Consider the following 12,472-nt stretch of genomic DNA (forward strand, 5'->3'; position numbering starts at 1 on the left):
TTATCATCTGCAAGCCAGTTTTCTGGAGACGAATTGTTTTAATCTTTCCAATTCACATATGTAGGACAAGCTGCCTGTGTTGTGGTGCTACACTATCAGATGGCATTACCTTAGCATTGGTTTCCAGTTTGAGCTCGTGCCTTTTTATTAGCCAGTGATCAATTTGTGTGGAGAATTCACCATTAGTGTAGATTACCTTAAATGAGAGTTGAATTTATAATGATTTATGTATTATTTCTGTTGGGACATAAGATCTGTCCATGTTTCAGGAGTGTCATAAGAGGTTGGGTTATTTTTTTTACATCAACATTATACATTTAGACAACAATCATACATGTGTATGACAGTTATGCACATAACACATGCATGGAAGATAGTACTTCATAAGAGACAAAATATGTGACCTGAAATGTCACACACACTGAAGAAGAATCTATGACAAAATGTTATTAAAAGTAAGAGGGGGATACCTGTGTTGTCGTCGCCCCCTGGACAATATATCAGGAACTGGAAGGAATGATACATTACACTAGACTGACCGTTTTATTCACTGTTAAAAAAATGGAGGTATGGATGGCTTTAGCGACAGCACTATGTTTGATACTAAGCTGGACGGAAAAGGGATGGATTGGTAGCAAAAACCATACTTACAGGAAGCGTAGGAAGCTGCACTTATGATCTGTAGATGACAAATAAAACCACATCCACTTTCTGGATAAATTTACGACAACTTCAAAGACAAATTATTTCAATAATAAGAATTAATAAATAAATGCAATAGATATTTTATTATTAGTATTTCTATTGTCTTAAAAAAATATTTCCTTAAACTGATAAATGCTTCTGATATAACTAATCAAAAGTGATTATATTAAATAATAATAATAATAATAATAATAATAATAATAATAATAATAATAATAATAATAATAATAATAACAACAACAACAACAATAATCACACCATTCAAAATGAGTAAATTTGCACTTAAAGCACATGGAAGTAACTTTGATGCTGACTGGATGTTATCTAATATAAAAAGTATCACACAAAATGAATGTTGTTTTGCAGGGCATAACATCTAGGTCATCATACCAGTATCATACACAGATATATCTATTTAGGTTACAGTTATACTTATTCTTCACTCACTCCAGTTTTTCTTGAGATTACATCAGTCCAAACATGACAGTACTCATAGTACTCATAGAACTCGCCACATAGTAGGATCTGCAAGCTTCAACTAGTGTATTAAGACCTATTAAGCAAGGGTTAGCTTCTAACTGATCCCATTCCATAGTTACTGCATAGCTAGATTTGAAGGAGTATGTTTTTGCCATGTTCTTGACAGAACCGGAACACTACCACAGTCAGAAAGTTTGTGGACTGGCGGAGTTTGTGGAACGTAGGCAGTCGTGCAACACAGCATACTCTTACCACAACTCAACATTGTCCCTAAAAAAAATTGCCATTGGCTGCTATGCACGTCTGCCAATACTGGTATTGCTATTGGAAACACTGTGGAAAGATATTAGGAAGATCCTGTATGGATGTTCTTGTAGCAGTGATAATCTCCATGGCGGAATGAAATATGCACTCACAAAGCTTTGCTTTCAAGCACAGAATGAGAAAAATCACATGATGAAAGATCGGGTGGATGTGGCAAAAAGATGACCCGTTCCCTTGCCAGTTCCTTGTCATAGTGACACAAGCCATTTCCAGGTGGCAGAATGTAATTTCACAGAAAACACCAAGTTTTATTTCCAGTTGTTTTCTGGCTCAGAAACGCCCCATCATTATCAGCATTAAGGGAACGTCAACATAAATGGTCATGCGATCATCACATTAGTCTTGTGTCAGGATGCCAGGCACACTGTACTGGTAACACACGACGTGTCCACATCGTAGTTCAATAGTTACTGCTATTAGCTGCTGTTCTCACAGACCTGGGTTTGATTTCTAGTACTGTTAGAAATTTAAGATTGGCAGGAGAGCTAGTAAGTGGCTAAAAAGGTATATGCAGCTGATCTCCATTACAGGTGTGCATGAAAAGAATTGTACCACCTCAGAATGAGAACACAAATTTATATCACACAGAATTTTCCAGCAAATACTATGGTTAATCCTTACTGTTGTTATATTATCATCTTCCGTGTGGGTGCTGTTGATACTCCATCTCATGATGAATTACCATCAAATACTCTAATGTCTCTACAAATGGCAGATTTAGGAAATCTGTACAGCAGACATAGTCCCTTCTCCATCTGTAGTACAGTATGATCTCTTTGGAAATAACTTAATATCCCACATTGAAATTAACGAATGACCTTGCTGAAATGTTTACTTGCTTTTGGAAAACCAATGTAATGTGTTATTTACAGCAAAAGTTGAAACCACATACTATCTGAAAAGAAATAAGAAATAAAAAACAGTATTTTATCAGCTATTTCTTAAAAATTATCCAGCACTGTAGCCAAAAGCATTATTCTTGCTTTGTCAACTGAAACATACGGCTAGCAGATTTGCATAACTTTCGGCAGAACTCTAGTGGGAACAAGCAAAGAACTGCCCACTGTAGTGCACCACTATGCAGCCAGTCCACAAACTTAATGGCTGAGCTATGTATACCATATAAATAAGCTTTGTGTCAAGTACTGTAGTTAAGACTCATGCTAAGCTAGATGGAGCCTGATTATGCAAGTGCAGAGTATTTAAAGGTTAAAATCAGAGCAATGGTATTCTGATTCAATTCATTAAGGGCGTTTTATGAACTAACAAACTAACAGCATTCAAGAAGGACAACTGGCATGATGCAGTGTTGTGAAATTTATTCTATAATTACATTACAGGCTTTATTGTGTTTGCTGCTGATAAACAGATTTCTCTTTCTCTACTATCCTAACCAAAAGTGCCAGGTGCAGAAGTAAAAAATGAGATTCTTTTCTTTGAGCAATAGAAAACAGTTGCAACCATCTTATTCTGAACACGAAAATAATACTTGAAGTAAGATAGTAACAAAAGCAAAGCAATCGAAACAGACTTTCAACGTATTAGGTCGTGTTACGTACATGTCACAAACGCCATGTACATGTAGTACATGTACGTAACACGACCTAATACGTTGAAAGTCTGTTTCGATTACAATGCGGTCGTGAAAATTCAATATTCAAAAGCAAAGCAATTCCATAATCTAAAATAATATGATCATGAACATGAATTCTAATTAAATTTTTCCATTCGTTACTTATATGAGCAAGTTGGTAATATATGCAATCTCATTTTTCATTCCTTAAAACAATATTCTCTTAAAATAAAATGTATGGTATAACAGTTTTTAACATATCAATAAATTATAAACATACGATTACAAAATGTGACTAAATGGTTAATACTGCTTGTGAATGTAATACCTCAATGTGCACCTATTAACGAGATACACAGTTTCAAACCTTTCCAAATGTGCTTATGAGCATAAAGTACTGCCATATGATATCATTGCTACACTCATAGGCAATACAATATCCATAAATTAAAAGAATTTTCTTTATATTGTCTGATAAAAGACATATCTACCACAGAAGGATTAATTCACATCTGTAGGCAAGTAGTGTTTATTTCCAACACCAAATTTTCAAAACTGGGACCGATAATCTGTACGACGTCTAGTAATAAATAACATATGTTGAATGAAAATTGAGTACATTGAAGGAATTCAGAAAAATTATTCTCTTTACAAGGAAAACGTTTATATGTATTTTTTCCAAACTCTAGGAGTTTTCCAAGACATGATGGTGCATCCACACTAAAGGGTAAACTTATTGAAAAAGAGGATCATATGCACAGGATTTAAAATTACATTTCCTATAAACATATGTCCCTCTGGGGAAGCCTGTTAACACCCGGAGGGTGCCGATAGGGGGCCCACATGTGGGCTGGATCAGACACCCCGGATATGGCCTCACAGACACACAGGCAGCCCAATTTCTGGGAGCTTAACCCGCGAGTGGTCGCTAACCGTATTGCAGCACGAGTGGTCGCCCGTGAGATTTTCTCTTGCATTAAACTTCATTTAAAATAAACATCTTCCACAATTTTGCAGGGTGTAAGGGTGAAATGAATTACTGAAATGAGATTCAAAATCTGCGTTATACATTTTAGATTAAAAACTGAAATGATTAGCGTATATTACAGATTTATTTAGCATATGGCTTGTACAGACAATATCAGGAATACATATATATACATATACATATTTACAGATGAGAAACAAAGTAATTTGTGCTTCACAATTGAATGTCTAGTTCTTCAATCTGGTGTACAGCATCTGGAGTTACCAGCAGGAAGTTGGCTTCATCACCATGATAGGCTCGAATCTTGGATTACCCGAAGATATGATCAACAGTCTGGTGTGGAGCTCCACAGTCACAGTCTGGATTAGGTAGCTTTTTCCACTTACGGAGAGCGGCTCTGCACCGGCCGTGTCCTGTTCTGATTCTATTCAGGGCAGGGGAGGTAGAGTTGTTCACGTCCGTAGGTTAAACCTCTAACTGCCGTACACGTGCCTCCTGGGTGGTGCTAACTGAACAACAGCGAAAACAAGCAGCCAGACTATCCATGGATCTCCTGGCAATGACATATCAATGAAATAACAGAAACAGTTCTTCTCAGAACTATTTAACGAGAAACATCGGTCCATCTATTAGACTCCTACAACTGAATGTCGAAAGCATTGGCAAGGCAAAGTGTGACTATCTGTCGAAATTTCTGCTGGGCAATAACATCTATAATATAATATAATTACTTACTCAATTCCTTCACGAGAACGCAAGTTAATGTATTCAATTATAATGTAGGGAATCAAGAAGTGAAGCGTGTTAATAAAATTAACGATCTTGGTATTATTTTTAGTAATCAAAATGGTCTATCTTTCAATGAGCATGTGTTAAATATCGTTAACAAGGCATTTAAAACGCTAGGCTTCCTCAAAAGAAATTGCAAGAGTTTTAAATCTGTTGTCCCATTGAAAACCCTGTATTTTTCGCTTATACGATCTAGTCTAGAGTACTGCTCTGAAGTGTGGATCCCCTCACAGCAATTCTTAGTTAATGCCTTAGAGCGAGTACAGATCAGATTCTCAAAATGGATTAGTAAAAAGTGTTTGGGTATCAAGCTGTCATCGACAGATTATGATTTGTTTTGTACAAATATGTCGGCAATTTCCTTGACTGTCCCAATTTACTCCAGTTGAATGTATTATATCATCTGTAATTGGAGAATCAATAACTCTGTTGGTGATAAATAAACAAATCAAATCAAATCAAATCAAATCTTGAATTGTATTATATTTATCTATATACTTACTTTCCCGCAACCAAGGAAAATAACTGGATCGTCAAGCTATTCTCCATTTTACTTTGGCGTTTGAAACCACAGTGCCTGATATTGAATGTGTCGCGCTGATCACCGGGAGCTGGCAAGTTGCTTCAATGAATCTGCTCGTCTTCAACTCCTACACGAATATGGACCTTTGTATGTGTTCGATTGTGATGTGACTTTATGCCTGACAGTGTTTAAATAACTGGCTTTGAACAGTTCTCTGCTATTCGTAATCATTGTGGGACTTTGCCTAGCGCTGCGTGTGCCTTGCTGCCGCTAAGAGAATTGCGCACTGTTTTTCTTTTGAATGACTTGTATTTTACTTCTTCTAAGTTTCAGTGTCTACCCCCGTTCATTTCCTTTTCATATTGCCTCTTCTACTGATCCTATACATTGCTTTCCATTTCTTAATCGGCTGATGATGACCTGGACTAGGGTCGAAACCGGTACCATTTCTAATTATTATTAAATGAGAACGTAATTCACATTTCTTATTCTTTGGTATTGAATAGGTGGAATCTCCTTATCAATTATTTCAATTTTAATTACTCACGACAGTTATCAACTCAGCTAGAAGAGGGAACAGTCACCTCCTTGCACCACTGAAAAGCAAACTCACAATACAAAATAATGTGAGAGAAAATCTCATATAGCGACCACTCACGGGTTAATAATACTGGGGCACCCTCTCTCTGAGTCATAAATATGGACGGCCCTACCTCAAGGTAATGAGTGAAGACCTCACTGGAATTTAGAGTGGAGAAGGTAGTCTTCTGGTACAGTGTAAATGGCAGAGGAGGCAGCCCTGTACTTGAGTTGAACGTAACAGGTTCTTCATCATCAGCAAAGGTGGAGAAGAGGGACTCCAGTATGGCAGAGCTGATGGAGGAGGCAGCCCACTGTCCAGGGCTAAGTGGATATTTCCAGCAGGGGGGGCAGCAGCTCCAACAGTACCACGTAGTGGTGCACGAGGATGGACTTCACTAACAGCACTACAGTGGACAGGAAGGCACAGCTGTAGCAGCCTCTACAGTTCCCACAGTGCAGCGCAGAAAGGAAACTGAAGTCTTACTGTGCTATCTCTCCAAAACATTCAATATGGTAAGAGTTGTTACAGTATCGGCCCTTAGTCTAGGGCACCCCATACTTGGGGAGAGGGTGCTAGGAATCTGCCCTCCTACCGAAGACAGTTAGTGATAAGTCAATATTACAAAAGAGTTGCCACCAGGAATGTGCAAAGTTTGTATAAAGCTGGATGGCCTAGATCAGGAACACACAAGACTGAATATAGGGTCCTCTATTACTCTGGTGATGCTCCTCTCTTCCTATCTGGCAAAGTCAGTCATGATTCAATTCCCCTTGGAGATCGAGTCACGCTTCTTAAACTGCAAACATCACATCGCGCCAAGAACATTGTCAGGTTTACACTCCAACAGGAGAAAAAGACGAATTGGTTGAAGATTTTTATTCCATACTGGAGAAGGCAATGGCCTTTATAAAGAAAGAGGAGATAGCAGTGGTTCGGTGACTTCAATGCAAAGATAGGTCTTGGCATGGAGGATGATGATGTTGGACAGAATGGTCTTGGTGAGAGAAATACCAGATGAGATCGTCAGCTCACCTGGTACAGTTTTGTTCAGAACAACAGCTATCTATCATCAAGACTTTCTTCAAACTGCATCCCCTGTGGACTATGACGGTCATATTATCAGGAACCAGACAGGCTTCATCCTCGTTAAAAGTCATCTGAAAAGGTTTGTGAAATCAGCAAAAACCTACCCTGGTGCAGAAGTTAATAGTGACCACAACCCCGTCACCATGGATTTCAAACTCCATTGCTTTGTCAAGGTCAGACACTCTGAAAAACCTAAGTGCATTGACAGAACTTTGACAATTCAGGAACAATCTACAGAATGGAGTGTCCTAAAGAACGTACTCATTGATACACAAGAAACAGACATTGGATATTCAAGCAACCAGAAGAAGCAACAATGGATAACAGATAAAACCTCACAACTTATGGAAGAAATATGGAAAATGAAGCACAGGGAAAAGGAACAGAATGAAGAGTTGAACAGGAGAGTGCGAAGAAAATGCAGGGAGTCAAACGAACTTTGGCTGGCAGAACGATGCAGAGAAACATAATATCTCTAGGAGAAACATGACTTCTTCAACTTCCATACGAAAATCAAGGAACTTACTGGGAAATATTGCAAGCCATATAAAGCTGAGGGATGCCAAGAGCACTATTTTAGCAGGAGCTGAAGAAAAGCTTATGTGCTGGAAGAACTATGTTTAGAATCTATTTAACGATGTGCACCCTGTATTGAAGAACGCAGTGAAGCAAGTCCTAACATAACGAAAGAGGAAGTGTTGTATGCAATAAGCTGTGGGTCCAGACAAGATACATGCAGAAACTCGTCAAACTCATTGCTCAAGGCCTAAACCTGCTAACTGTTCAACGCAGCATATAAGGCTGGGAGAATTCCACCTGACTGGCTAATATCGAATGTTACTGGGCCAGTTGGCCGTGCGGTTAGGGGCACGCAGCTGTAAGCTTGCAGCCGGGAGATAGTGGGTTCGAACCCCACTATCAGCAGCTCTGAATATGGTTTTCCGTGGTTTCCCATTTTTATACAAGGCAAATGCTGGAGCTGTACCTTAATTAAGGCCATGACTGCTTCCTTCCACTCCTAGGACTTTCCTATCCCATCATCACCGCAAGACCTGCCTCTGTCAGTGCGACATAAAGGTATTCCTACAAATCATCCATCTATGCAAAATGCGAATGCCAAATTGGTACTACTCAGTTTGGTTTCAGAAATGGACTAGGCTCTTTTCTCTCTGAATGTTTTGATGATGCTTGTTGTTTAAAGGGGCCTAACATCTAAGGTCATCAGACCTGAATGTTTTGACTTAGAGATGCGTGGCTATGAATGTCGATGTGTAGGCATGCTTCACAGACTATTGACAAGCTTTTGGCTGCATACCTCATACAAAACTTGGTGAGATTAAAAAAAAAAAAAAACTACTGGTGTTGATGCTGGTGATTTACACATCACCACTCAGCTCTACTGGAACCAAACAGTATAGAGGCCAAATTAGAAGGAGAGACCACTGAGAACATAGCTGTATGTAGATGGTCCCCTCTCCTTTTTTTTAAAATCTACTCTGAGTCTGTATTTAGAGAAGCTGTTGATGTTAACCTAGGTATCTGGATAAATGTCAATGCCATTAATAACGCCCGCTTTCAAATGTGGCTTCCCTATGATATTAGGGTAGCGAGTGGGAAAGCTGGTTAGGTTTTTCTTGAAATTTTTTAAACATTTTTTTTTATTGGTGTTTGACTCAACATTACCAGGCCCAAAGAGGGTAGTTGTAAGATTTCATATGCAAAATTTCAGGCAGGGTTTGAGACCCTTTGATATAAAGATAATCTTAATATTCGTAACTTTCTTGTAGAAGCTATGGCTTCTTCTTTAAGCTGTATAAATTTCTATTTTCTCTCTGCTATGGACCTTTGTAAATTTGTAAGATCTATTGGTCTGAGTTTCTCTGACAGACTTGTAGGAAATGGGGGTCCTCCCCTGATTGTAAATAATGAAGGCAGATCAAATATAAACAGGAATTTGAATGTACTGCTGCTGTTAGTAATAATTGGGAGGCAAAGCTTTGGCAGGATGTTGGTAGGGGTATCCGGAGAAGGGGTTTGTGCGTGCGAACGATGGTGGAGTGCTGGGCTGCTTCAGTACGCCATGAGTGAACGAGACGTGCGCACGTCGGTTGTGCAACGCATCATCAAATTTTTCGCAAAAGAAGGCATGAAACCTTCCAAAATTTTGGGACGGCTCTGTGCAGAATTTGGGGAAGAAACAATTTTGCAGAATGGAGTGTATTAGTGGGCTAAAAAATGTATGGCAAAAACAGAAGCTCTGGAAAATGAACCTCATGAAAGGAGACCACAGACAAGCATCACGGCATACAACATTGTTGCCATTTGTGACATCATTGGTGAAGATCGGCGAATAAAAATTTTGCAAATTGTTTTAGCCGTAGGAATAAGTTACAGAAGTGTTCAAACCCTCATCCGAGATGAACTCCATTTCAGAAAATTGTCTGCCAGGTGGGTTCCTCGTCTCCTCAACCAGGAACAAGAAACTTTACGCCAAGGAGTTTTTCAGAGTCTCCTGTGTTGCTACGAGGAGGAAGGAGAGGATTTCTTTCATCGTATTGTGACTTGTAATGAAACTTGGGTGCATCATTACACCCCAGAGTTAAAGTAAGCAAGCATGGAGCGGCGGCGAAGAGACGAAGCAGGTCCAGTCAAGGCCAAAACACGAGCAAATGCAGGAAAGGTGCTCGCTTGCAACCATTTTCTGGGACTCTGAGGACGTTTTGCTGGTGGATTTTCTTCACGAACAAAGGACAATGAATGCAGCCTATTACTGTCGCCTTTTGGATGAAGCAAAAGCTGCATTTTCACAACAAGCGACGCCGGCAACCGATCCGAAATGTCATTCTTCACCATGACAATGCAAGGCCGTATACTGCCGCTTTAACACGGGAAAAACTACAGGAAATTCACAGGACAGCTCTGGAACACCCTCTGTAAAGTCCAGATTTATCACACTGCTACTACCATTTGTTTGGACCATTCAAATAAGGCCTAGGAGGAGAGCGGTTCGATGATGCTGCAAGTATAGAAGAGTTTGTGTGCAACTGGCTCTGCACACGTCCTTCTTCCTACTAGGATGGCATCAAAAACTTTTCAATCTGATGGAGGAAATGTGTATCGAAGGCAGGACACTATGCAGAACAGTGATCTCTATATGTGTATTTTTTTGGGCGATGCAATAAATTAAAAAAAAAAAAAAAAAAAAAAAATCCCTTTTATATTTGATCCGCCGTAGTAACTAAGCTTCCCTGTATTTACTGTTAATGTTTCCCTCTTGCTATATCTTTGTTATTATGGTTCTGAAAAGATCATCCAATAAGAAAAGAAAGAAAATAAATTTTCAGTAGATATTCTTATCAAAATTTAAACTTCAGTTCATGCGTTGTCCAGCCATTCACCGCTCACCCTTCTATCCCTTTCTGCTCTGCATAAATCTCTATAACACCTTAGAAGATGGATCAGAACTAGGAACCTGTGCAGCTGTCAGGATGGGGCCCTAGTTAGGATAAATCTAATGTTGAAGATTGCACAAACACCCAGTCGCTGAGATAGAGGAAATAGCCAATGAAGGTTTAAATCAAACCAGTCAGGAACTGAAATCGAGACAGGATATCTTAAACCAAAGAGCATCATGCTAAACATTTAGCTACAGAGATGGACATGGATTAGAAGCGAGAGAGTTTTACCAAATATATGTCATTATGGATGCAATTTACAATGTTGACTCCTAATATAATCTTCTTGTATTGCTAAATTATTAAAAATTTAGAGGCTGGATTGAACGGTGGCCTAAATCAAACAAATGAGTCTTAATTAGAAAAAAAAGTCAGAAATTAAACTCATGACCAAACTGCAGGAATTTTGATACTGAGTTTGAATGTTGAGGGTTGTCAAAATATTTCAAGATCAGCAGGAGGTTAGAAATGAACAATACAGTTAAAAGCTGTTGAATATTAGATGACAATGAAACTATGGAATTCACATGCATCCATCACAGTCATTGAAGCTCTGCAAAATCTACAATACCACTATGAAAATGAAAATGACAGACTTTCCTAACAATAAATACACAGAATATCCTAAATTTAAAAGGCAAAGCCAAAAATCTGAGACTAGTGGAGGTATAATACTGAGCACGAACTTTTAATTTTTCTTTCCCCATAATATGTAAGCTCCCTCTAGGCTCAAATCTAATTGCAATCTCTGAATGAACTGAACATTGCGATTTATTTCCTTATAAATGAATTTGCACTTAGGTTACACCATGTTCCTTATTACAAGGAGTGGAGGACAAATTTGTTAAAATATCTGCATTACCAGCATAAAATGATCAAATAAACAATATAAAGAGCTGAAAATACACACTAACTTGCCTCAAACATAATGAAAATATTGCCACAATACTGAAAAATATACAAATGGCTACATATAATTGAGCATTGTTAAAATTAAATGTAGGGCATCAAGCTTTACCTACTAACTGCACTGAGAGCTACGTCTGATGACTTTTCATTGTTCTGGTGGTTGGAGAACTGCAACTCTGTGGTACGATGTACTTTCAGCTGTTCAGCGCCTCCTGCTTCCTGAAACCATTTGCACAATGTAAAACCTCTAATACAAAATTTTCGGAAAGTACAGATAAAATGGAACCTTTCCTCAGAAGGAGATGATGATGATGATGATGATGATGCTTGTTGTTTAAAGGGGCCTAACATCTAGGTCATCGGGGACAATTTAAAAGTTCAAAATCATCCACTGACCACAATACAAAAATGTGATGAAGAATGAATGGATGGATATGAATTTAAAACAATCAGTGGATCCGACCCAGAAACTATCATAAACAATAGCATCACTGACAAAGGGACTGCTTCTAAAACACAATCCTAAATCTAGGATGCTCGCTGTCTAAAGGGATAGAAGATCCAGGTCAACGGCCCCTCATAATGCTACTTATCGCTAGTAAAGTAGAATCATGGTATTTGTCATGTTGTGGTGCTAATCAAGAGTAGTGTAGACTCACGGTGTTCCACACATTATGACACTACTCACAAGTATTGTACATCGCACAGGTAACGCAGACCTGTGGTGTTCCTCACATAATGGCACCACTCATACACAACGCAAACCAATGGTGTTCCTCATCTAGGTGTACTAATCAATGGCGCCGCTTTTCCCCTGGTGTTCCTCATATAGTGGGTGCTAATCACAGGCAACGTCCAGACCTGTGGCGTTTCTCACAATGGTACTAATCACATGTACTGGAAACCGACAGTGAACCACTCTCTGGTGCTACTAATCACAAACCTATTGTGTACCTAACATAGTGGTACTACTCGCAAGTAAAGGCGACCCATGGTGTTCTCCATGTGATGATACTAATCACAAGTAGTTTCATGGTTCTAATACAATCATCCCTTG

The 12,472-nt window shown here is 38.8% G+C and overlaps 1 protein-coding gene across 8 annotated transcripts in view; it reads right to left on the minus strand.

The window, feature by feature from the left end:
* The window catches only part of LOC136866602 (serine/threonine-protein kinase GA29083), a 351,399-nt gene that overhangs the window by 44,577 nt on the left and 294,350 nt on the right, over positions 1–12,472 (minus strand). For 3 of the 8 annotated variants that reach the window (XR_010859568.2, XM_067143719.2, XM_067143717.2), the window contains exon 10: positions 11,525–11,634. The exons of 1 other annotated variant lie outside the window; for it this stretch is intronic. Coding sequence is in view for 5 of the 7 variants with exons in the window: in XM_067143719.2 (XP_066999820.1) it covers positions 11,525–11,634 (110 nt within the window). In the remaining 2 variants the exon portion in view is untranslated. Of the gene's footprint in view, positions 1–912; positions 4,624–11,524; positions 11,635–12,472 lie in introns of those variants that run through there. 4 more of the 8 variants (XM_067143716.2, XM_067143715.2, XR_010859569.2 and 1 more) reach the window with 4 other exon arrangements.

Source organism: Anabrus simplex, chromosome 3 (assembly GCF_040414725.1).
Source record: "Anabrus simplex isolate iqAnaSimp1 chromosome 3, ASM4041472v1, whole genome shotgun sequence".
Lineage (NCBI taxonomy): Eukaryota > Metazoa > Arthropoda > Insecta > Orthoptera > Tettigoniidae > Anabrus > Anabrus simplex.